The sequence below is a fragment of the Lagenorhynchus albirostris genome, chromosome 2 (genome assembly GCF_949774975.1).
Source record: "Lagenorhynchus albirostris chromosome 2, mLagAlb1.1, whole genome shotgun sequence".
Lineage (NCBI taxonomy): Eukaryota > Metazoa > Chordata > Mammalia > Artiodactyla > Delphinidae > Lagenorhynchus > Lagenorhynchus albirostris.
In genome coordinates this window covers 151,648,290-151,675,544 of record NC_083096.1, presented here as the reverse complement: position 1 = coordinate 151,675,544, position 27,255 = coordinate 151,648,290, and the positions used below count along the sequence as shown (strand labels likewise).

The window sequence follows — 27,255 nt, the reverse complement described above, 5'->3', positions numbered from 1 at the left end:
TGAACACAAGCTTTGCCCACTGAGATTTCCCTTCCCCCTGGTCTTAAGGGCTACCCCTCAGTTGGGGCTGTATGCCACAGCAGCCCTACTTTTTTTGTTTTAAACATCTTTAGTGGAGTATAATTGCTTTACAATGTTGTGTTCGTTTCTGCTGTATAACAAAGTGAATCAGCTATACATATACATATATCCCCATATCCCCTCCCTTTTGCGTCTCCCTCCCATCCTCCCTATCCCACCCCTCTAGATGGTCACAAAGCACTCAGCTGATCTCCCTGTGCTATGCAGTTGCTTCCCAACTGCATATCTATTTACGTTTGGTAGTGTATATATGTCAGTGCTACTCTCACTTCGTCCCAGCTTAGTGGTTGCTGCATATTGTACAGAATCATATGTACATCAGGCCCGAATTTATTCTTCCTTGGCTAACTGGTCATAGGGAACTCCCCATTAGGCCATAGGTTTGGGTTAAGAGAGGTGGTGATGCAATAGAAGTAAGTACCACTTGCTAATGCAGCTTGGAACCTTAAGGACCTGCTGGGGCTCAGTATTTTACATAGCAATTCTGTTTGAGGATGGAGTACTACTGCACATGCCCAGCTCAATGCTCAGTGAATAATAGAACACCTCATTTCAGGAAGGACAGCTCAGGTTACTCGATACTTGATTTCTCATGGCCAACCATTCAGTCTCCACCAGGGCCAGTCACAAGCAAGGACCTTTCTCAAAAGGCAAAGAGATATTATAGGAGGAGAGATGACTTTCCTCCCAAATCATAACATTAAACTACAGTTTTCCAGAGGCTCTATATTGCTTCCTCAGCTGCCATGGAAACTTGGAGCAACTTTGGGTCTGCTGGGTCATAAAGCCCAAGTGGCAAAGCAGTTTGCACCGCAGCCTGTCACAGCACAGATCTTTGTCTTGCTTTGGGCACCACTAAAACCATACAGCCTTGAAGGTTGCTTGATAAATGGGTTGAAGGCAAAGGTGGTATAAGTTGATTCTAGACTCTGAAGAGGCATTCCAAGCACTTGGCCTCTTCTACCATCAATAGCCCTCATGCCTCAGGTCAGAAAGCCAACAAAGAGAATCTTCTATTCCGGATTGTCTAGTTTGACTATACATTCAAGAATTGGGGAGAGGGCTTCCCTGGTGGTGCAGTGGTTGAGAGTCCGCCTGCCAATGCAGGGGACACGGGTTCGTGCCCCAGTCTGGGAGGATCCCACATGCCACGGAGCGGCTGGGCCTGTGAGCCATGGCCGCTGAGCCTGTGCATCCGGAGCCTGTGCTCCGCAACGGGAGAGGCCACAGTAGTGAGAGGCCTGCGTACCGCAAAAAAAGAAAAAAAAAGAATTGGGAAGAAATCACTGAGGAGATTCACAAACCCACTAGGCCCATCATGAAACCTACACTGAGCCAATGAATCACTACAGACCTACTCTAAGACACTCTGTGTGTTCAAACTCCATTTTCCACCTTACTTCCTTAAGCCCTCACTCTGAATTGTGAACCTCAGTCTCATTTTGGGTTCCAAGGTATTAGTGTTGACTGAGAACCACTGTACTGTATGTAATTCCCCCAAAGTCTAGATAGTTCCCTTTCTCCAATGCCCAGTCACCTGGGTAAAAGGCCACAGGCCTCTTTGGGGAAGGCTTGGGAGAAGATCACATGCTTGTGGCAGCGTCACACACAAGGTTCTTCCTGAAGACAACCTAGCAAAAGGACCCCGGGTCTGAACTGACTCAGGTCTGGGGATTGAGTAAGAGGCCATTACTCTCCACTGTTGTCATTCAAATTGGGCCTCTGTTCACCAGACCCAGGTGCATTTATATATTTATTCATTTATTTAAAAATACAACTCAATTAAAACTTTAATAGGCTGTTCATCTATTTTAGTCCTGTAATCACTGTGAGCAATTAACTACAACCAAAGATCGCTACGAGTCAAACCATTTGGTTAAATCTCTGGCCCTATTATCTAATAAGAGTAATAATGCCCACCTTGTATCAGGGGGTTAAACATTGCCACTTGATCTCCGACACGCTGCAGTACCATCATCCCCACTAAAATCAGGGCTTCAGTGTTGGCATCTCCCACCATCATCCTCAATAGGAGAGCATTATAGAGCATTTCAAGGAATCTGGAGCTCTCCTCACCAGTGTATTTGGCAAAGCCTGGGGGAAAGGAGTGTCTTCTGAGTGACGTGCGGGTCATAGTGATGAGGTGGTGAGCAGGTCGCCCATGACAAATCTACTCCAAACTTCCAATCTACTTAAGGCTTTGGCTTCTTTCCTCTCTTATACCAGGGAAGCATGGCATCTTAATGTCATTGAACACAGGTCACTGTTGGGTCCAAGTTTCAGTCCACCAACCAAGCAAACTATTAAAGTCACGTTAGACGTTAAAATCAACACATTAAATCCTGAATCTCTGGTAAGCGCATCCATGTCAATAAATTCAGCCTATTCAACATTATATTCCTTTCTCCCTAGTGTAATGCCTTACAAATACAGTCCTATCTGTATTCCTCAGGTTTCTGCCAATTTAATTTGGCAGAATCTTTCCATTCTTTCAATATGGCAGTCCTCCTAGGTGAGTCCCTGTAGTCAACCCCCTCTCCCCAGGACGGGCTGGGATCTGACTCTAGTTGTAGGATTGAAGGCAAAGAGAAGCGGTAGTGGTATAGGGTGGATGTTAAGAATAATAGGTATCCCTGCCCAGGTAGCTGCCTCAGGTGGAGTCAGTAGAGTCCTCGGTGCAGGGGTGTTTAATCTGAGACAGCAGGACTGCTTATGCTGCTAAGAGGGGCTCAGTAGGATTTCTAGGTCCAAGGTGCTCAAAGTTATTGGAATCCTGTCAGATGTTCTTGTTCCCAATTCTCAGATTTGCATGTATTTCCAAATAAAGCACTATTTTTCACATAAGAGATGTGGCAAGTCTACGAAATCAACTTATGCTGCAATTCTGCCACCTACTTGATGAAATTTGGGTTTGGGATATATTGACCTGCTGCCTACATGAAGGATGTGCTCTGGGTCTCTGAGTATGCCTTGTTCCAATAATTAAATCCCAAGCTGGACACTTTCTCCTCTTCGGCTCATTAACGTGGTCAGGTGTGGCTCGCCACCCCGCACTCCTTGGAGTTCTCAGTGCCTCTGTAACTTTGTAGCAGTCCCGTGGTCTGCCAGAGCACTTCACCGCAGGCAACTACATTATCATTTAATCAATTTTGGTCATGGATTGCTAGTATTCATGACAAGATTAAACTGCCTTCAAATCCGACCAGCTCAGACACTAAGTCCAGACTCCCTGGAGCCCCTTCTAGAACCAAATACTTTATTAGTCAGGGTTAGGTCAGGAAAACAGTTTTCACTCTACTTCAAGCTGGAAGACGCTCTATATGTGGAATTAAATGCTCACAAATCTACTGGAAAGGTTGGGGGAACAAAAGTCAAGGAAAAGACCTATTGGCTTTCAGGAATTCTGGAAGTGCAAAATCACAGGAAGCTACTCTGGTTTCCATATGCCTTTTTCAGCAGAAAGGCGTTGCCAGTTTCCATTTCGTCAACATCAAACCTGTATTCAGCAGAGTATTCCCATACTTTTAAATGTTTTTCAGCATCTGAAGAGCAACCAGGAATTGTCAGAGAAGCTGTCTGGGTTGCAGCAGGAGAAAGAAGCTCTACGTGAAGAGTATGGGCAGTTTTTGAAGCGGCTTGATGTCCATGTGAGGTAAACAAAAACAAGTTCCCTTTAGAAGACTGAGCTACTTCTTAGGGAGCCAGAGCAGGGGATGCTCACAGAAGTGACCTTTCAAGAACGCCAACACCGATTTCCTTCATTCCCAAAAGTTCTATCTATAGGGCTTTTCCTAGGGAGATATGGGGCCTCATTCCTTCCCAAGAGAGGGAGGGGGAAGGGAATTACTATTTATTGAGCTCTAGTGGTATCTAACATCTTGCTCTTCCCCAAATATACCCCCTCACTTGCCTTCAGCCTTCTTTTTCCCTTGCGTACTTTCCTCAGTCTGGACCACGCTCTCCCTATTTCAACTCTTCATTCTCAACCTAGGAGTCACCTCCTCAAGAAGCCTTTCTTGACACCTCCGGCCTGGGTTGAGTGAGGTGTCACTCTTTGTGTTCCTGTAGCCCTTTGTACATGGCTCTCTGTAATTATTTAAGAACTTGCCATGTTGTTTTGAAATAACGTGACTCACACCTGTCTTCCTCACCGGACTGTAGGTTTTAAAGGACATGGGCCATGGTCTTACTCATCCTTTTATCCACAGTCCCTGGTATATAACAGGTGCTCAATAAAAATTTATGTTCCCAAACTACCTGCTTTTTCTTCCATTCCCTGGTCATCATCCTACCAGATTCCTTCCGCTCTCCTCCTCTCTGAAGTGTCGCTTAGTAGTTCAGAGTATGGACTCTGGAGCCATATTGCTTGGGTATAGTTACTGGTTCTACTAGGAACTAGCTGTGACCTTGGGCAAGTTAAATAACCTGTCTGTACCTGAGGTATCTCATCTTTAACATGGACAAAATAGCCATTCCTATCACATAAAGTTGTTATGAGAGTTAACTGAATGAATATATGTAAAGCGTTCACTTAGAACGGTGTCTAGCACACAGCTGTTATTATTATTATATCTACTTATTTTTAGTTTTTAACCATGACCCACCTCTCTGCTCCTAGCTCTGCGCCCCTCTGCTCTATTCTTTCTATAGGTTGAAGTTTCTTATTCTCTTATGTTCTCACTCACCTACTATGTTGATTGTAGTTATGATAATGATTTAAAAACCATTTTCTGAAACTCCAGACCTGTGGTTGAAAAGCAACACTGTTTTAATCAGTGTATTTCATTCCTTGACGAGTGGTCAGCACCAAGCAAGAACTTTAGCAAAACAGCTCAGGTTAAGTCTAGGCCTGCTGGAATCAACCCTCACAACATAGCCCAAATTTAGTTAAGAATTACCCACTGGTCCTGTGATTGATGTTTTTATACAAAGTAACACATAAAAAACCATTTTTGTACATATATTTTTCATTTTAAAAATTATTTTTATACAGCAAATTCCTAGGTGTGGAATTACTAGTCCAAAAGCTGGAGGTATGGATCATAAAATGTATTATCAAACATTCAGAAGAGGGCTTCCTTGGTGGCGCAGTGGTTGAGAGTCTGCCTGCGGATGCAGGGGACACAGATTCGTGCCTCGGGCTGGGAGGAACCCACATGCCGCGGAGCGGCTGGGCCCGAGAGCCATGGCCACTGAGCCTGCGCATCCGGAGCCTGTGTTCTGCAACAGGAGAGGCCACAACAGTGAGAGGCCCGCGTACTGCAAAACAAACGAACAAACAAAAAAAAAACATTCAGAAGCATTCTACCAAAATTTTCTGCCGTCGTTATATGAGTAGCAATTTCACCACATCCGAATTTGCATTGGCTGCTACTTTTGGTGGGGGAGGGCTGTGACGAAATTTTCCCCAGTGTTCTTTCTTTTAATTGAGGTATAATTTACATATACACAGATTTTAAATGTACAGTTTGATGAGTTTTGACAAATGTATATGCCCACCTAACCACTAGCCCAATCAAGATACAGAACATTTCCATTATCCCTTGAATTTCTCTCCTACCTTTTTGCCGTCAGTGTGTATCTCTTGCTCCTCCTCCTCCTCCGAGGCATCCACTCTTCTGATTTCTGTTTCTCCTAGAATTTCATCAAAATGGAATTACACTGCGTGTAATCTTTTGTGTCTGACTTTTTTTTTTAATAAATTTATTTATTTTTGGTTGCGTTGGGGGTCTTCGTTGCTGCATGTAGGTTTTCTCTAGCTGTGGCGAGCGGGGGCTACTCTTCGTTGCGGTGCATGGGCTTCTCATTGAGGTGGCTTCTCTTGTTGTGGAGCACAGGCTCTAGGCGCGAGGGCTTCAGTAGTTGTGGCACGCAGGCTCAGTAGTTGTGGCTCACAGGCTCTAGAGCGCAGGCTCAATAGTTGTGGCGCACAGGCTTAGTTGCTCCACGGCATGTGGGATCTTCCCGGACCAGGGCTCAAACCCGTGTCCCCTGCATTGGCAGGCGGATTCTTAACCACTGCGCCACCAGGGAAGTCCTGTGTCTGACTTCTTTTGCTCAACTTGTTCTATGATTTTTAATGCTCAGTTATAGACATTTCTTTGATGGCTAGTGAGGCTGAATAGTTTACCATATTATTTGTCCATACCCTTTAGGACAGTGGATGCTAAGCCTAGCTGCACATGCATGGGCCCCAACATAGATTAATCAAATCAGAACCTGTGAGGATAGGGCTTAGGGATCAATACTTTTCTAAAATCATCCCCATGTGATTCTGATGGGCACCTAGGGTTGAAAACTACAACTTTAGGAAAGAAAATGGAAGGGATTGTCAAAACTCTAGGTTCATTTTTGTTCTCATTCCCCTGATCCCACTCCTGACCTTTACAAACAATGCCTAATTTTTTCCATGTTTTCCCAGCTACTCTTCCAGAGGAACAAATTCCTTGCCTTTTTGAAATGAAAATAAATGAAAGACCATCTGGTTTTATATAAACATAAGCAAAAGTTGTCCTTAAATTTTAGAACATGAGTATTGTGCTGTCTTATTGTACAAATTAACAAAGCCAAACATAAACTTAGAAAATCCGCATGTTCTTCGGGCAAGTTGGCCAACAGAACTTCTGGCTAAACTAATAGGTGTGTCAAATAACCAGCCTGCTATGGAAGGGAAGGCTCTAAGCTCTCCCCAGCTGTACTGCATCCACGTACTTTTCACACCGTGTAGCACTACTGAAAGAAGCCTGAATATCGAGCAATAGGAGCCAGTTAGGTCAAGTATAATACATTCACTTGATGGAACATAATACAGCTGTAAAAGATGGTAGCCATGAAGACTAGATAACAACATGGGAAAATGCTGTGATACAATAAATGAAAAGAGAATAAGATAATTTTAATGTAGACAGTGTTTTAAAAAAAGATGCTTATAAAAAGACTGGAAGGAAATACAAAAATATTATAATACTGATCATATGGGAGTTGGGTTTTTCCCCAAATTGTCTATAATCTTTAAAAAATAAATTAATATTTTTATAGTCCAAATGGCAGGATAAGAGAGACAGAAGCTGTCTGGCATGGAAGCTGCAGACGTGGGTTTTAATATCCCAAGGCAGAAAGGGTAAAAGCAATTCCAGAAATACATGTTGTGTTTCAAATGATGTCAAAAATCAGAGGAACTGGGCTTCCCTGGTGGCGCAGTGGTTGAGAGTCCGCCTGCCGATGCGGGGGACACGGGTTCGTGCCCTGGTCCGGGAAGATCCCACATGCCTCGGAGCAGCAGGGCCCGTGAGCCATGGCCGCTGAGCCTGCGCGTCCGGAGCCTGTGCTCCGCAACGGGAGAGGCCGCAACAGTGAGAGGCCCGCGTACCGCAAAAAAAAAAAAAAAAAAAAAAAAATCAGAGGAACTGTGAACAGCTGGGAAACTCAGAGAACAACAGGTGTACTGTTACATAGTGTTAAACCTCTGAGGCTATGGACCAGAGGATGCTGAAACCCGGTGATATCTTTTGCCAAGCTCTTCCTAGTATAAGGGAAAATGAGAACATTTATGAGATAGAAATATCTCCCTGTAAAGAACCTAAGTCACAATCTTCAAGAATAGGTACCTCATATTATTTAGTGGGTGCTGCAAGGGCCACAGAACTGAACAGGTTTAAGGCAGTTTTATGAACCCAGGTATCTAGAGCAACTCTATTAATTAGGATGTAGGTTGAGTTGCTGCAGCAGAGACACTGAATAAGAATGTCTTTAAAAAGGGAGGGTTTTCTCTCTTACCTAAAAGTGCAGGATGGATGTGGTAGCTCCATGTTTCTGAAGTCTAGACTCCTTCCTTGTTATTGCTCCAACCTCGTTAGCACTTAGCCACATAGTTCAGGTGGTTCACTAACATATCCACATTTCTTCCAACAAGAAGGGAGAAAGAGGGGACAGCAAGAGCATTCCATTCTCCTGGAAGGCACACTACTTCCACTCCGGCTGTTGGCCAGAACTTATTCCCATAGCCTCATCTAACTGCAAGGAAAGCCAGAAAATGCAGTTCCTATTTGAGCAACCAAGTGCCAAGCTAAATCCGGGGCTCTATAATGACAGAAGAAGGAGAAAGTGGATTGGGGACAATCCCCACAGTCAGTCACTGCCACACGCACTGACAATCTGGTGACAAGCCCCAGTATGCATGTCTCTGGCCTACCAGAATTCAAACTTCTCCGCTTGGCATCTGGCTAACAACTAAATTAATCTTCTAAGGGAACAATATACAAAACGATTCTTTTTTTTTAATTTTAATTTTACTTTTTTGGCTGCATTGGGTCTTGGTTGCTGCGCGTGGGCTTTTTCTCTAGTTGCGGCGAGCAGGAGCTACTCTCTGTTGCGGTGCGCGGGCTTCTCATTGTGTTGGCTTCTCTTGTTGCAGAGCACAGGCTCTAGGCACGCAGGCTTCAGTAGTTGTGGCTTGTGGGCTCTAGAGCGCAGGCTCAGTAGTTGTGGCACACGGGCTTAGTTGCTCCGTGGCATGTGGGATCTTCCTGGACCAGGGATCAAACCCGTGTCCACTGCATTGACAGGCAGACTCTCAACCACTGCGCCACCAGGGAAGTCCCTACAAAATGATTCTTTTATTTACAATCAGCAAGTAGGAGAGAGAGGGGCACTACTTTGGAAAATGGAAGAGTCTTGCAAAAACACATTTAGAGGTAAGATATAACTTACAAGAACATAAGACTCTCTTGGAGTAGCTATTCCATCATAGTTTGACTAGAATTAGTATCTAAATAAGTCTGCTTTGCTCTTCCCCTCCCATCTGGTTCCTAGTTTTTATGTAAAACAAAATATCTCATCAAGAGAAATTGACAATATCCGGTTTGCCTGGCTTTGCTGGTATTATAGCACTGGGGCATAGTGGGAGATCACAGGCTCTGGAATCAGATTCTTCTCTGTAAAAGTAACTTCCCTCTATGTCAGGAGTCTTCAAGACCACCCTCAGGTCTGGAGGTTCATCAGGACTTACAGATCTTAGGAAAGGTTTTACACTCATGGTTATGGTTCATTACAGTGAAAGGATACAGATTAAAAAAGCATGCAGCGAGAGTTCAGGAGAGATAAGATGCAAGCAAGCTTCCCATCGTCCTCTCCCAGTGGAGTAGTATGGGCAGTGCTTAATTCTCCCAGCAACGTTGTGTGGCAATATATATGAAGCATTCCCAGCCAGAGAAACTCACCTGAGCCTTGACATCCAGGGATTTAATCGGGGATTAGTCAGGAGGACAGAGAGCTCCTGGGATTGACCTTAACTACTTAGTCTCCAGTTCTCCAAACTCTGAATAGTCAAACTGATCCAGCATGGCCCAGGCCCAAGGTGAACAAAAATGCATTCACCATGAATCATTTCGTTAGCATAAAATATCTGGTGTGGCCCAAAGCCACCGGTATACAGAGACATTATTATCAGGCAGGATATTCCAAAGGCTTAGAGGTTGTCTCCCAGGAACCAGTCAAAGACTGGAAACCCAGACCCACTGAGTTTACTGCACAGCATCCATCTCCTGGGCCACAGAGTGAGGACATCACCTTCACAAGTTTGCTTTAAAAGCACGCGAGGTGTCTTGTGATAAACCTGAAGCACACGTTAGTTCCCTTCACTTAGTTAGGACTTCCTCTGGTTTGAGTGTCAGAGCCCCAGACAGTTGACATAGGCAAACTGCCCAGCATCATAGGCCTGAATGACTGTGCCCTCCCGTGCCTACACTGACAGAGAGCAGATGCTTCATTCCTTAAACACTTTTCCTTTCAGTTAAAAAGGCATTATTCAAATCTCTAGGCATTCAGGGAAATCAGAGGCTAGAGAGAGCATTAGAATACTGTTTTGTTTGTTTAGTTTTTCTGTTTTTAAGATATCAGGATGTAATTGACCACAGATAACAAAAAAACCTGACTAATATATTTAAACAAACTTTTTTTTTCCTTATATAACAAGAAATCTGGAGGAAGATGATTATGGAGATGGATTCAGCTGCTCAGTAGCATCCTTAAGGACAGGCTCTTTCCCTCCTCCTCCTCTGCCATGCTTGGCGGGCTGATGGCTTTGTCCTTAGGCTTCACACCTCATGGTTACAAGGCAGCGACTGTAGCTGCAGGTAACAGCCTTGGCAGGAGGGCAGCCAGAGCAGAGAGAGACCTTTGTTCAAATTCCTGCTTTTCCAGCAGGACTTACCTGTCACACACCCAATCCCCACCCCAACCCACCCTGCACACACGTGGGGCACACCCACCTTCCTTGAGATCAAGAGATCCTTATGGACACCTAAATGAACTTGAGTTCTGTTAGCAGGAATGAAGAAAGGCCATTCTGCCCTTACAGCCTGCCACAAGTAGTCTGTTTACAATGAAACAGAAGTAGTGAGGAGGTCCCCCAAGGGTTTCTCCCAAACTTTAGCCTGCATCAGAATCCCCTGGAGGACCTAGTAAAACACAGATCCTCCTCCAGACTTTCTTATTCTGTAATTCTGGGATAGAGCCTGAGACTTTGCCTCTCTAACAAGTTGCCAGGTGATGATGGTGTTGCTGGTCAGAACACAGTTTGAGAACCATTGCTATTGGCTTACAGCAAACCTCGTTTAGGGACATTAGCTAGAGCAATGGTTTTCAGTAGGGGATAGTTTGCCTTCCAGGGCAAGGAGACACTTGGCAATGTCTGGAGACTTTTCAGGTTGTCACACTGTAGAAGGTGCTACTAGCATCTTGTGAGTGGAGGCCAAGGTTGTTGCTAAGCATTCTTCAAAGTACAGGTCAGCTCTCTACAATAAAGAATTATCCGGCCCAAAACGTCAGTAGTACAGAAATCCTGGTTCAGAGTGATTTTGTGTTATTAGACCTCATAGGTTTGATCTCGGAGAGGCAGCAGTGAGCAATGGCGCAAAGCTAGATCTTAATTCCCTGCCCAGGAATTGAACCTGGGTAGCCTGTATGAAAACCAGGAATCCAAGCCACCAGACCCCCTGGCTCTTGCCCCCAGTGAAAAATGCATTTCTCACGGAGGCAAAAACTGTAAAAATGGGTACGAAGTTTATTATTAGAGACATACCACAACAACAAGTTGGGAGAGCACACAGAGAAACAGTTTGTTTAGTTGAGATAGAAGCAAGGCAGAGATGCACACCCGGAGAGAAAGGGTGTCGGCATCCCACCTAATGAGGAGGAGTGCAGTAAAGAAGCGGTTAAATCATTTACATAGGGCAGTTCTTCCGGGTCTTTGTTTACCTTTGGCCAATTACCTGGTTTCTTTTTCCACGCCTGACCTGCCCTAGCACCCTCCCCAACATGCGTGCGCAACTTTTTTCCAAGATGGATTCCAGCCCAGAGGCATATGGGCCGCCTTAGCATCACATATTATCGGATGGTGCCCCCTCCTTTTTGATCCCCAGGGAGGCTTTCTGCACACATGTAGTGTCTCCCTTGCCCCAAGGATGGGAAATGTATGACCTCTTGTTCTTTTCCTCAAACGGGGTTTAGCCCCTCTTTGTCCCTGCCGTGACTGTTATCTTAAGGCATCCACAGGAGACAAAGCCTGGCTGTTTACCGTGTCTCTGCTGTTACTTCCATTTCAGAGAGCAAACAGGAGGCTGGCTGTAAACGCCTAACCTGGAGCCCACCTATCTCCTGTCTCAGGAAATGCAAACAGAAGGCTAGTTACTTGTAAGCGTCCGGCCGGAAGCCCAACTTTTTCTCCCCCCAAGAAATGTGAACAGGAGGCCAGTTGTAAATGGCTACCCTGGAGCCCATCTATTTCCTGCCTTAGGTTCAAAGTGAAAGTTCTTAATTTTTCGTTTGAAGAAGCACTTTCTGAGTAACAATGTTCTCATTTGGAAAGCACAGTCATCTTCAGAGCAGTTTGCCTAGTGGTGGTATGCAGGCTTTAATCTATTTTCTTATTTACTCAGGATTAGCTGTTGTAGTAGCTTGAAATGGTAACTCAGATTTTTGTTGTCTTTTTTTTTTAATAGCAGGTTTATTGAGGTATAATTCACATACCATACAATTCACCCATGGAAAATGTACAAATCAGAGGCTTTTAGTTGTACATCCATTACCACAATCGATTTCATTACCCCAAAAAGAAACTCTTTAGCTATACTCCCCAGCCCCAGGCAATCACTAACATACTTTCTTTCACTCTATATTTGTCTCTTCTGGACATTTCATCTGAATGGAATTGTAAAATATGTGGTCCTTTGTGACTGGCTTCATTCACTTAGCATAGTGCTTTCAAAGTTCATTCATGTTGTAGCATGTATCAGTACTTCATTCCTTTCTGTAGCGGAATAATGTTCCATTGTACAGATACTCCATATTTTGTTTATTGCTTCATCAGTTGATGGAAACTTGGGTTGTTTTAACCTTTTGGCTGTTGTGAATAGTGCTACTATGGACATTCATGTACAAGTTTTTGTGTGGACATATGTTTTCATTCCTCTTGGGTATATACCTAGGAATGGAATTGCTAGATCATATGGCTCTACTTTTAACCATTTGAGAAACTGCCAGGCTTTTTCCCTTTGCCATTCCTACCAGCAGTGTATGAGTGTTCCGGTTTCTCCACATCCTTCTCAGCACTTGTTATTATCTTTCTTTTTTATTTTAGCCATTCTACTAGGTGTGAAGTGGCATCTCATTGTAATTTTGATTTGCATTTTCTTTATAGCTAATGATGTTGAACATCTTTTCATGTGTTTATTAGTGGTAAGTCAAATTTATGTCAGACTCAGTAAGAGTCTTGAGCAGAGACATATAGAATTGGCATTTAAAAGTCTAGACTCAAGGCAAGGACTGAGAGCAAACCCACTTATCTGGAAAATAGACAAGATAGAAGTAGTGGGTTATATCACTGTCCGAGGGTGTAGCCAAGAACTAGAAAATTTTAAATCAATGACTGAATCAGTGGAGCAGGATTCCGAATTGATAGATGTCAGGGATCAGAAGTCGAGTTTCCTGAGTTGGAGATGACGGAATCTTGTGTTATTTAGGACGTTGTACTTGGTCCATTCTCCCCAACTGGGGGGCGAGAAGTCCTACAGATGTGAGGCAGGACAAGTCTCCATCTGTGGTGCCAGAGGCCCTGACAAAGCAAGAAGAGGAAACCCAAGAAAGGTGCATACTGAGGAGGCAAAGTAGTTTGCACTGTGTTCATGTGCACCTATATTTAAATTTGCTTTTGTAGAAACTATAATGAGAAACATCACCACCACAAAGCCAAGCTTCGCAGAGTCAAGGATCGTTTAGTTCATGAAGTAGAACTCCGAGACGAGAGAATCAAACAACTTGAAAATGAGATTGGAACCCTGCAGCAACAAATGGAAAAGGTGAGGGGAAAAGGTGGAGAGCTCACTGGTGATGCTGGTATTGGTCATCTGGAGGAAGCCCACTCGTTTTTTAATGTATTTGTGGCCTCTTCATAGCCCAGGTTTCCATTTCTTTTCTTTGCACTCTTCTTCAATTTGAGTAATTGTTTAAGCCCTGCCCCAAGGTGTGTAAGACTCATAGCGATGCTAGATCAAATTAGACACTGAAAATACTCTGCACTGCTGCTTAGGACTAGTGTCTTGCCTTCAAATGAAAGTATTTTCTTAATCACCCTGCAGCAGAGACTTCCAGACCACCCTCCGTAACTCATTCCTACTTTATGCAGCCTTCATTTTGCCTCACATTTCTGTCAGTTTTAAATGGCAGTGAACACAGGTGACCCCTATTCTTTCATCAGTCCTTGACTAGAGCCTTCAGGCTGTTTTCTAAATATCCCTGGTTTCTTTGTTTGTCTTGTCACCCCTGTGTGACTTTCTAGTGTGTGGGTAAGAAGGAAATAGGACAGATGAATGGGATCAGATGACAAATGGCCTTGAGAGCATTAAACTACATCCATTCAAAATGGAGAGCAACTGATTTGGCCAGGAATGTTTCCCTTCTGGAGATCCCCAGCCCATTTCAGAATTTTGAAAACATTGTCCTCAGTCTTAAATTACTCATTTCTTTACCCAACAAATTTTCATCATACCACCACTATGTGCCAAGGATACCAAAACAGTTGATGTAAATTCAGTTATTCCATGGGCTATTATAGGACTCCAGGGTAAGAATCCTTAGATTACACACAGAAAACATTTGAGGATTATAACAGATGGGTCACCATTGTTGTGTTTTCAGTTTTAAAAAATCCTCTTGATACTCTAAACTGTAGTAAAAAAGGAAAATATGTTAGATTTTGCAGTACCCTCCTATTTTGGCACTAATTCATCCAACTTTTAAAGACTCAGATCCACAACTAGGAAGACAATATAGAAAGTATAACAGAAGAAAGTAGCAACCCTGGTTCATGGGCCCCCCAGAAATATCATCAACCTATTCTGTATTACCCATTCTTCCTTGTGATGCCTGCCTTCCACTTCCAGGCTTACATGGCAAAACCAGCCTCCTGCTTTCAGCAGGCATGTTTCCTGACTGTACTGTGTTCCAGTATACCCCCAAAATCCATGTCTACCCAGAACCTCAGAATGTGACCTCATTTGGATGTAAGGTGTTTTCAGGCATAAACAGTTAAAACGAGGTCATACTGGATTAGCGTGAACCCTAAATCCGATATGACTAGTATCGTTATAAGAAGAGGGAAAGACACACACAAAGACAGACACAGGGGAAGAAGGCCATGTGATGATAGAGGCAGATATCGGAGTGATGAAGCCACAAGCCAAGAAACACCAAGGATTGCTAGCAACTACCAGCTAGGAGAGAGACATGGAACAGATTCTCCCTCAGCACCCCCAGAACTAACCCTGTCCACACCTTACTGGCCTCCAGAACTGTGAGAAAATAAATTCTTGCTGTTTTAAGCTGCCCAGTTTGTAGTAATTTGTTACAGCTGTCCTAGGAAACGAACACATCTGCCCAAAAAACCACAGGCCTCCATGAAATTAACTGGAGACTTCAAGTAAGCAGAGGCGAGGAAAGAGTGGTTGGTGTTGGCCTTGGACAGACTTGGATGCAAAGTCTAGCCCTGCCGCTTGATAGTTCTGTGACCTTGCCCGAGTCCCTGTGCATCATTTTCTGCCTCTGTAAAATGGGGAAATAATTAAAATACAAAATGCCTAACGTGGGACCTGGCACATATAAATTTTCATAAATGTTATTTTCTTCTTAGTGTAAAATCTCTTAGAAGCGTGTGAATCAGTAGATGTACCACAGTGGTACAGACCTGGAGCTCCTGATTTTACTTATTTTAGGGCCCGTGAACCGGAGCCCCGAGCATACAAAAGCTGGGCTCACTTTCTAAGCACCTAATCTCCAGAAAATAATGCCACTTTGGGGGGCTTCATTCCTTCTGCCTTCTCTTTATACAGTGAGCCAGCTGAGTCCTCTGACTGTGTGACCACCCAAACCAGGTTTCCCCAAATACTTTATCCTATTATTAGAGCAGATGTCCTGATTTTTTGGTTCCAAAGCATACGGTATTTCCAACGGACAGGGTGTCAGTAGCCTGCCCCACTCAATTTCCTTTCTAATCCAGTTATAACTGCAGAGAGCATTATTTGTGGGATAGCTGCTTATATTCTCAATCCTTCTCATAAATATATTTAAATAATAGCAGGAAAGACTATTGTTAGACATTGAAGGGTCCTGGATGAAGGACTTTAAGATCTGGAAGAGTTTATTTCAAAACATACTGTAATCTCCTTCCTTACAATTCCTTAATAATAGATGGACAGCCTTTCTTTCTTTCTTTCATTTTGAATTATAATTGACATAATATTTTATTAGTTTCAGGTATATAACATAATGATTTGATATTTATATATATTGCTAAATGTTCACCACAATAAGTCTAGTTAACATCCATCACCACACATAGTTACAAATTTTTTTCTTGTGATGAGAACTTTTAAGATCTACTGTCTTCGCAACTTTCTCATATGCAATACAGTATTACTAACTATAGTCATCATGCTGTACATTATATCTTTATGGCTTATTAATAACCGGAAGTTTGTACCTTTTGACTGCTTTCACCCATTTCACCCACCCCTCTCCACCTCTGGCAGCCACCAATCTGTTCTCTATATCTATGAGTCTGGTTTTCTTTGTTGCTTGGGTTTTTTTAGATACCACATATATGGACAGTCTTTTCTGAATGATCTATATTAGTACCTTATTAAAAGAAAGAAAGTTGCCGCTCTTAACCCTGTGATTCACCCATCTACCAGAGGTGGTGTTTCTCCTCCCGTCCCCACTCGCTCCCACACCTGGCAGGTGGAAACAAACACAAATAGGTGAAGGCGCTTGCCTGTCACCATTGACAGGCTCTTGGTGAAGTGAGAAGGGCAGTTCTACACTTGTGAGCTTCTAAACTCCTCACCAACAGTGATATTTACTAATATCTGCTGACTCAACATAAGAATGTTAGTGTTTTTTCACAAAATATAATCCTTTATCATTTTAGCTATAACTTCGCTAGCTATTGCTTCCAGGGAAAACGTTGGTAGATAATGAAACATGCTGTCAAGCTAGAAATCATTTCAGCATCATCACTGCAAGAATATTCTCGGTACCTGGTTTACATGCTGAACTTGCCAAGCCAACTGAGACCCTGACATTGGTTGTCAGGTGAGGTGGCTAGATTCCCGTCTTCCTCCCTTTGCCTTAAAAAGACTATAACTACAAAGCAGATGGAAATGTGTTACATGGAAATCTTTCTCAATATGGAGATTCAGAGAATTCAGTTGTATTTGTTAGTGACTCGATAACCTATGGAATTAGAATACAGATGAGAGCATTGGGACCTTACTGGGAGTTGAGCGTTCAGATATTTTTAAATGTTAACCCAAAAGAATGAGTAAATGTCCAAACAAAATACATGACATAAAACAACCAAGATAAATAGAAGAACTGTCTAGCTGACAATTCAGCAAACAGATAAAGACAGACTAGAAGACAGGAGAGAAGAAGTTCACAAGGCAATTTGCTGTCAGAGTTTAGAAACAGGCTGATGCTCTTAAATGTGTGATTCTTTTTCCTTCTGGGGTAATTAGGGGGCTTTATTATCCCCAGGAGAAGGCATTCCAGGACCAGATCACCACCCAAAATGATATCCTGCTCCTAGAAAAGAGGAAACTTCTGGAGCAGCTCACAGAGCAAGAGGAATTGATCCACGGCAATAAATGGATAATATCTTCGGTCCAGAGCAGGTGGGTGCCTGCCTGAGTCACCTGTGAGCTCCACAAAGAGGAGGTTTCTCCCTCCACAAAGAGATCTTTCCAGAGGTAGTCCTCTGAGTTTGCGGCCTACCTGATAACTGTTTCTCTGCCATTCTGCTGTTTTTAGCAGTTCATACAAGTGGCAGAGTTGTGAAATTAAAGAGAAAAATATCATGGAGAAGGCAGGCTGGGCATTCAGATAGGCTCTTTCATGGCAACATTGCCTCCTGAGGACCCAGCTCTGCTCATTCGGGCCCTTCCCTTTGTGTGTGTTGACACTCACGTTTATCATTTGGCACCTGTGGAATCAAGGTGTAGACCAAGAGAGAAGCAGGCTGGCATCCCAGCTCAATGACTTTCTGGTTTTATCTTCTTACACGGGTTACTTTCCCCACTCTGAGCCTCAGTTTCCTCATCTGCAAAATAGGCTTCATAACAGTATCTCTTTTATGGGGTTGTTGTGAGGATTAAAGGAGCTAATGCATGAAAAGTTTTCAGTGCTTACTGTGTGGATAGGAAGTACCTGGTAAGTGGTTGCTGCTGCTGCTACTACTACTTTTACTTCTACTCCTACGACTACTACTGAAACAAAAGCATGGGATGACTGAAATCAGAACCAGATGTAGGCTGTGTATGAACAGTGTTCATACACAATGTATGGCTGTGTATGAACCAGATGCGACCAGATGAACAGTGTTTGAAGGGATGCAGAGTCCCTCCCCTAAGTGGGATCGTATCCTTCCTTAAGTTTCTCAAGGGCTGGAATTGTGCCTTTCATATTCTTGCATGTCGTGTGTCTCTGTTCTCAGTACGTATTTAATGACGGTGTACAAGCCAGAGGCTTATTCATTTTTCACTTGGTCTTGGAATATGGTGGGAATTATTCTGGCAAAGTTAGTTCTAAAATCTGGCAGTGGGCTGAGACTCAGAGCTAGTGGGAAATGAGAGAGAGTTTTTAGGAAGGATACAGAAACGTTTAGTTATGCCTCTGATTTATGCCATCCTTAGAGTACTTTTCCTGGATAAAGAAAATAAGCAGCTACAAGAAAACAGTCTCCGGCTCACGCAGCAGGTTGGTCTCTTAGAGCGAATCATAAGGAGCATCCAGATCCGCAGAGGGGAGGTAAGGTTGCTCTTCTCACCTTCCTTCATCTTCTGCGTGTAGCTGTAGCCTGCACTTGGCCTCGTGGTGGACTGCAGCAAAGAGGCTCGCTGGCTGCACACGGGGGCAGCAGGCCTGGCTGCTCTTGACCAACTTTGCTCTTCATTGGGTCAGCTTTTGTTCAACGTGCTCCTCCTGTGTGATCCCAAAGCACACTGTGTGTGCCTCCTAGCTTCTTCCTTAACACACTGTATTGTCATCACCTCTTCACTTCTCTATCTCATCATCTCAGCAGCGACATCCTGGAGGGCAAGGGTTGCATCTCATATGCCATTGTATCTACGGACAGATACTCCATAAATATTTGAGAATGAACGGATGTTAAATGTCCTCACACAGATGCCTCCTTCTCAGCTATCCTGTTTAGCATGTATTATTCTTGCCCCATCTGAGAGATGAGCCCATCTGAGGCTCAGAAAGGTAAAGTGAAGCTAGTCTGGTCTGGCAAGGAGTCAAGCCTAAGGAGAACATCTGAGTCAGAGAAAAGCAATTATGTTACAAAAAACCATGCTGACAAGTAGCCAAGTCCAGAGAGCTGCAGCAAATAAGTCTCTGTTGCCATGAGGTCCAGAGTCTGGCTGGTGAGCAGTCAGCCAGAGGGACTTCAGTAAGCAGAGTTGCATTTTGACTCCAGGATGGAGGCTGCTTGCTTTCTTCCCTGGCTTGTATCACCTGCTAGGCGTTTCTTCCTAGGATATTTCACAGTAGATCCTGCTCATTGGGTACTATTGCTATGAGCGTTAAGACCTGCATCATGTTTGGTCTCAGAAAGGTGATAGTTTCCAAGTTTTTGAGTTGTTTTGCAGATTTTATCAAAAGTAGAACTGCCACAAAAACAGAAATATAGATCAATGGAACAGGATAGAAAGCCCAGAGATAAACCCACAAACACGTGGTCACCTTATTTTTTTTATTTTTTATTTTTTGTGGTAGGCGGGACTCTCACTGCTGTGGCCTCTCCCGTTGCAGAGCACAGGCTCCGGACACGCAGGCTCAGCGGCCATGGCTCACGGGCCCAGCCGCTCCACGGCACGTGGGATCCTCCCGGACCGGGGCACGAACCCATGTCCCCCGCATCGGCAGGTGGACTCACAACCACTGAGCCACCAGGGAAGTCCGGTCACCTTATTTTTGATAAAGGAGGCAAGAATATACAATGGAGAAAAGACAGCCTCTTCAATAAGTGGTGCTGGGAAAACTGGACGGCTTTATGTAAAAGAATGAAATTAGAACACTCCCTAACACCATACACAAAAATAAACTCGGGCTTCCCTGGTGGCGCAGTGGTTGAGAGTCCGCCTGCCGATGCAGGGGACACGGCTTCGTGCCCCGGTCCGGGAAGATCCCACATGCTGCAGAGCGGCTGGGCCCGTGAGCCATGGCTGTTGAGCCTGCACGTCCAGAGCCTGTGCTCCGCAACGGGAGAGGCCACAACAGTGAGAGGCCTGCGTACGGCAAAATAAATAAATGAATAAATAAATAAACGCAACATGGATTAAAGACCTAAATGTAAGGCCAGACACTATAAAACTCTTAGAGGAAAACATAGGCAGAACACTCTATGACATAAATCATAGCAAGATCCTTTTTGACCCACCTCCTAGAGAAATGGAAATAAAAATAAACAAATGGAACCTAATGAAACTTCAAAGCTTTTGCACAGCAAAGGAAACCATAGACAAGACAGAAAGACAACCCTCAGAATGGGAGAAAATATTTGCAAATGAAGCAACTGACAAAGGATTAATCTCCAAAATTTCCAAGCAGCTCATGCAGCTCAACATCAAAAAAACAAACAACCCAATCCAAAAATGGGCAGAAGATCTAAGTAGACATTTCTCCAAAGAAGATACATAGATTGCCAACAAACACATGAAAGGATGCTCAACATCATTAATCATTAGAGAAATGAAAATCAGAACTGCAATGAGGTGTCACATCACACCAGTCAGAATGGCCATCATCAAAAAATCTACGAACAATAAGTGCTGGAGAGGGTGTGGAGAAAAGGGAACCCTCTTGCACTGTTGGTGGGAATGTAAATTGATACAGCCACTATGGAGAACAATATGGAGGTTCCTTAAAACACTAAAAATAGAACTACCATATGACCCAGCAATCCCACTACTGGGTATATACCCTGAGAAAACCATAATTCAAAAAGAGTCATGTACCACAATGTTCATTGCAGCTCTATTTACAATAGCTAGGACATGGAAGCAACCTAAGTGTTTATCAACAGATGAATGGATAAAGATGTGGCACATATATGCAATGGAATATTAATCAGCCATAAAAAGAAACGAAATTGAGTTATAGTGAGGTGGATGGACCTAGAGTCTGTGGTACAGAGTGAAGTAAGTCAGAAAGAGAAAAACAAATACCATATGCTAACACATATATATGATGAAATCTAAAAAAAAAAAGGTTCTGAAGAACCTAGGGTCAGGACAGGAATAAAGACGCAGATGCAGAGAATGGACTTGAGGACATGGGGAGGGGGAAGGGTAAGGTGGGACGAAGTGAGAGAGTGACATGGACATCTATACACTACCAAATGTAAAATAGATAGCTAGTGGGAAGCAGCCGCATAGCACAGGGAGATCAGCTCGGTGCTTTGTGACCACCTAGAGGGGTGGGATAGGGAGGATGGGAGGGAGACGCAAGAGGGAGGAGATATGGGGATATATGTGTATGTATAGCTGATTCACTTTGTTATACAGCAGAAACTAACACACCATTGTAAAGCAATTGTACTCCAATAAAAATGTTAAAAAAATTAAAAAGTAGAACTGCCAGATGATGTGACCTAATTTCCAACAGTTTATGGCTTTGCTTGAGCTACAACTGTTCTTAATTGTCTAGTCATTCACTCTTTTACTTAATCATTCATTCAACAAACATTTATTTATTTATTAAAGGGAACTTTATTATTTTTATTCATTTATTTTTGGCTGTGTTGGGTCTTCGTTGCTGCGCGTGGGCTTTCTCTAGTTGCGGCGAGCGGGCTTCTCATTGTGGTGCCTTCTCTTGTTGCGGAGCACGGGCTCTAGGTGCGCAGGCTTCAGTAGTATGGCACACAGGCTCAGTAGTTGTAGTTCGCGGGCTCTAGAGCACAGGCGCAGTAGTTGTGGCCCGTGGGCTTTGTTGTTCTGCGGCATGTGGGATCTTCCTGGACCATTGCTCGAACCCGTGTCCCCTGCATTGGCAGGCGGATTCTTAACCACTGTGCCACTGGGGAAGCCCTCAACAAAAATGTATTAATTCCAAGAACTGTGATAGGTCCTAGGAATATGGAAGATGGTTCCTGTTTTCAGAGACCTTCAGTCTAGTAGAAAAGGACAGACACATACGTGAATAAATACTATAGTATTGTCGGTGCTGAGTTACAGGCCTTAAAGGAGTATTTTTTAGGACCAATAGTTTTGAGATCCACAATATTGTCATCAAATCAAGATAAGAAATGTCACATGGGTCAGAACTACAGTATATCAAGCTCAATATCCCACGTGTGACAAAGGTACCGAGTTGTAACATCTTGACACCTATTGGAATAAACTCCAAAACTGTTTATAAACTTAGAATCTTAAGGATCCTCCAATCCAATCCTCTCATTTTACACAGGAGGGGGATAAAACCCAGAGAAGTTGAATGATATGTCAAAGGCCACATAGCTACTGCTTACGTTTCCAAGATCTGTTGATTCTCAGTGATTACCACATATGCAAATAGATCAGTATATAGATCCCTGAGATCAGACATATCCTAGGTCGCTTCCTTTCTTGGGGCTACAGTGGTGACAGCTTGACATTCGTTGGGTGCTTACTATGTGCCTGGGACTGTTCTAAGCATTTTATGTATATTATCTCCTGTAATCCACAAAATAATCTTATGTGAAAAGCCTGTCATTCCCATTTTCACAGTTGAAGAATCTGAGACCTGGAGAGGTGAAGTGACATCATTGCCCAAGGTCACACAGCTGATAAATAGAAAAACAAGGACTGAAAACAGCACTCTCTGGTCCCTGCTCTTAGCCACTGTCTCATAATACTCCAAGTCAACTGTTTCCCTTGCAGGGGCATTGGAGTAACCAGGGACATAGCCTTTGTAATAGACCATGTTGCTGCCTGTATTGTAATTCCATCCTTCTTCTCAGTTGGCTTATACACTACAAGAGAGCAGGAACTCTGCCCATCTTGTTACCCGTTGCATCCCAAATACTTAGCACCTGGGTCACTGCAACAACTTCTTAACTCATCTCCTTTCAATCTCTCCTCCTCTTCTAATCTGCCCTGCCCATGCCACTAGACCCATCGTCGTGAAACACTGCTTGACTTCATAGTACTTCACGTCAAAGAGTTTCAGAGACTGCCTTTGTCTATAAGACGAAGTTTATTCATTCAACACATATTAATGGACCATATACAGTGTGCCAGGCCTCATGCTGTTTCCCATATGGTTTAAATATGATGGTGAACAAGAGATACTCTCTGTCTTCCCAGAACTCATGCCCAGTGAGAATGACAATCATGTAACTGGCAACTGCCATGCGCTAAGTTCTACAAGAGCAGTAGGCCCAGAATGCTGAGGAAGCAGGGGGAGTGGTGTCTCAACCTGTCTGGAGTGGCTAGGGAAGGCTTCCGGAGTTATTGATGTCTAAACCAGAACTGAAGCCACATAAGAATGTTCCATATTCCAAATACCTTTCTGACAAACCTGATCAAAAGAAACTAGCCTATTCACTGTTTCCCCAAAAGCTCTGCCGTTTCCTCCTCTGAATCATGTATTTCCCTTGCTTGGAAAGACACATCTCATCTCCCCTGTCCCATCTTCCCAGGCTTTGTCTTTTGAAGTCCTATGGTTCTTATAGTCTATAGCCGGAGAGGTCTTTAGAAAATACATGTAGTCTGAGCCGATGACTCAACACTGCAAGGATTTCCCTCAGTCTTCAAAATAAAACCCGCATTTTCTGACATGGTCTTTATATGCTCTGTGAGTAGGCCTCTGGTCTGTTTTGGTCTACATTTTTCTGAGAACGAATATTTCGTTCTTAAAGTAATGGAGCTCAAAACAGTTACTTTTTTTTATGATTTAAAGGGACAGAAAATGTTTACAAGAGTATTAAGAACTCATCAAATAGAATGGAATGATTATATCAGCTAATATGAGGTAATTCATGTAGAAAAGTGGATATAAAAAGCAGGCTTGTGAAAAGCACTAACATAAAAAGTATGGCATTTAGTTATTATTTTTAAAATAATTTTATTTATTGAGGTAACATTGGTTTATAACATTATATCAGTTTCATGTGTGTAATATTATACCTTGACTTCTGTATATACTATAGCATGCTCACCACCAAAAGTTTAGATTCCATCCATCCATCCATCCCCCTTTTGCCCAGTTCACCCTCCCCCACCTTCCCCTCCCCCTTTTGCCCAGTTCACCCTCCCCCACCTTCCCCTCCCCCTTTTGCCCAGTTCACCCTCCCCCACCTTCCCCTCTGGTAACCACTACTCTGTTCTCTGTATCTATGTGTTTATTTTTGTTTGGTTTGGTTTGTTCTTTTTTATTATTATTATTCCACATGTGAGTTAAATCATATGGTATTTGTCTTTCTCTGTCTGACTTATTTCACTTAGCATAATACCTTCAAGGTCTACACTGTTGTCACAGATGGCAAGATATCATTTTTATATATGTATAATCTACTTAATCCATTCATTCTTTGATGGCCACTTAGGTTGTTTCCATATCTTGGCTATTATAAATAATGCCATGGGGTGCATATAGCTTTTCAAATTACTGTTTTTGTATTCTTCAGGTAAATACCCAGAAGTGGGACTGGATCATGTGGTAGTTCCTAATTTTTTTAGGAATTTCCATACTGTTCTCCATAGTGGCTGCACCAGTTTACATTCTGACCAACAGTATACGAGGGTTTGCTTTTTTCCACATCCTTGCCAACACTTGTTATTTCTTGCCTTTATGATAACAGCCATTCTAATGGGTGTGAGGTAATATCTCATTGTGGTTTTGATTTGCATTTCCCTAATAATTGGTGGTGTTGAACGTCTTTTCATGTGCCTATTGGCTATCTGTATGTCTATAATTGGTGTTGTTGAACATCTTTTCATGTGCCTATTGGCTATCTGTACATCTTCTTTGGGAAGAAATGTTTATTTAGCTCCTCTGCCCATTTTTTAATTGAGTTGTTTGGTTTTTTGTTGTTGAAAGTATGACATGTATAGTTACCAAATATTCTATAGGTATTAGGGATTACAGTTTTCCCCCAATTTTGTTGATATAATTGACATATAACATTGTATAAGTTTAAGGTGTACAATATAATGATTTGATATATATATGTATTACAAAATGATCACAATAAGATTAGTTAACATCTATCATCTCATATAGTTACAATTTTTTTTCCTCATGACAAGAACTTTTAAAATCTACTCTCTTAGCTACTTTCAATATATACAATACAGTACTGTTAAGTATATCATCATGTTGTACATTACATTCCCAGAACTTATTTCTCTTACAAGGGAAGTTCATACCTCTGACCACATTCACCTAATTCCCCCATCCCTGACAACCACAAATCTGGTCTCTATTTCAATAAGTTTGGTTTTTTTAAACTCCAAGTGTATATGAGTTCATACAGTATTTGTCTTTCTCTTTGTCTGACTTATTTCACTCAGCCTGATGACCTCAAATTCCATCCGTGTTGTCACAAATGGCAGGATTTCCTTATTTTGTTTAAAAAATTTGTTTTTTGCTGAGTAGTATTCTATTGTATGCATATTCTTTATCTATTCGTCTATCAGTGGACACTTAAGTTGTTTCCATATCTTGGCTATTGTAAATAATGCTGCTATAAACATGGAGTGCAGATATCTCTTTGGAACAGTGTTTTCATTTCCTTCAGATATATACCCAGAAGTGGGATAGCTGGATCATATGGTAGCTCTATTCTTAATTTTTTGAGGAACCTCCATACTGTTCTCCATAGTAGCTGCACGAATTTACATTCCCACCAACAGTGCACAAGAGTTCCCTTTTTTCCACATCTTCTCCAGCATTTATCTCTTGTCTTTTTGATGATAGCTAGTCTAACAGGTGTAAGGTGAGGGGATTACATTTTTAACCAAAAATATATATAAAGCATAAGTTCTAGGATCATATCGCCAATGGCTTATCATTATAATTTTTTAATATTCATCCTTTCTTTTCTTTTAGGAAACAATTAGTGACATCCCTGAATTTGAAGTATTGAATAAAATTGTGCCCTTACCAAACTCCAGGTGAGTAAAATCAAGACAATCATCCACATGCCAGGGAGTTATGGCTGCCTAGCTAGTTCTAGCTGCTGGCTTGAGAAAGCATAGCAGCGACTTTCCTGGTGGTCCAGTGGTTAGGACTCCACGCTTTCACTGCCAAGGGGGAACTAAGATCCTGCAAAAGTTGAAATTCTATTGATGCCTTAACTCTGTAACCCCAAAGTGTGCTGAGAGATCCTGTCTATACAAAGTCCTCACACATGGCCATTCTTAGTTTTTCAGGAACGGGTTTGATAGAGTCAGCTGGAAGTCTTCAAGAAACTGAAGAACATAGGTCAGAAGAAGCAATGGTAAACGCCAAGTCCCTCGAGTCTCTTTCGTGTTCACAGAATTCTGAAGCTGGATATATAAACGTGGCTTCTCTGAAAGAAATACATCACATCCAAGAATAAGGCCAAGTCAGAACTATAAAATCACTGGTGTCTAAAACTAGACTGATCAAAGCTGCTAACTTAAAGCTTGGGCGTGAAGGTGGAGCATGACGTAGAGAAGAGTTATGACAGATCCTCACTGGACGTCAACCAGGAGTCTTCAAAATTGCTGATAAATTCATTAAACCTGTTCTAATAATGGATTTCTCAAGTTTGTTTGGTATCCTCAAATGCCTTGTATTGATCAATGTCATGACTTAAGTTCAGTGGTTTAATTAGGGGTTTTTTTTTAAGATTCTTTTTTTGATGTGGACCATTTTTTTTAAAGCCTTTATTGAATTTGTTAAAATATTGCTTCTGTTTTTTATGTTTTAGTTTTTTGGCCCCAAGGCATGTGGGCTCTTACCTCCCCAACCAGGGATCGAACCCACACCCCCTGCACTGGAAGGCAAAGTCTTAACCACTGGACCACCAGGGAAGTCCCTAATTAGGTTTTTGTTCAGTAGAGCACACATACAGCTAATTCAGCATTCTTTCTATTCTTATCATCATGGGTATTTTCTTATTTATTTTTTAATTTAAAAGTAAAAACAATGTAATCACGTTAAAGCAAATATTTGAGAAAACAAAAACCTATAAAGCCCACATTCTTAACACAACTATTTTCATTTATTCTTTTCTGGTCCTTATTCAAATGTATATATTTTCAATGGTTATCATATTGTACATTCATTTTCATAGTCTGATTTTAAATTTAATATTTCATAAAACATTTTCCCATGTTTCAACAGTCTTCATAATTATTCTTTCAAAAGCCACATGGTAGGGCTTCCCTGGTGGCGCAGTGGTTAAGAATCCACCTGCCAATGCAGGGGACACGGGTTCGAGCCCTGGTCTGGGAAGATCCCACATGCCACGGAGCAACTAAGCCTGTGTGCCGCAACTACTGAGCCTGCACTCTAGAGCCCATGAGCCACAACTACTGAGCCTGTGTGCTGCAACTACTGAAGCCCGCGTGCCTAGAGCCTCTGCTCCACAACAAGAGAGGATGCTGCAAT

The 27,255-nt window shown here is 42.6% G+C and overlaps 1 protein-coding gene across 1 annotated transcript in view; it reads left to right on the top strand.

Moving 5' to 3' along the window:
* LOC132514880 (phosphopantothenate--cysteine ligase) overlaps nt 1-26,888 on the top strand; it is a 179,319-nt gene extending 152,431 nt beyond the window's left edge. The window contains exons 19-24 of the mRNA XM_060140355.1: nt 3,621-3,733; nt 13,295-13,436; nt 17,170-17,306; nt 18,324-18,438; nt 25,726-25,790; nt 26,041-26,888. Of these exons, the coding sequence (XP_059996338.1) occupies nt 3,621-3,733; nt 13,295-13,436; nt 17,170-17,306; nt 18,324-18,438; nt 25,726-25,790; nt 26,041-26,218 (750 nt within the window). The 3' untranslated portion in view covers nt 26,219-26,888. The remainder of the gene's footprint in view (nt 1-3,620; nt 3,734-13,294; nt 13,437-17,169; nt 17,307-18,323; nt 18,439-25,725; nt 25,791-26,040) is intronic.
* Nucleotides 26,889-27,255: the final 367 nt, after the last annotated feature.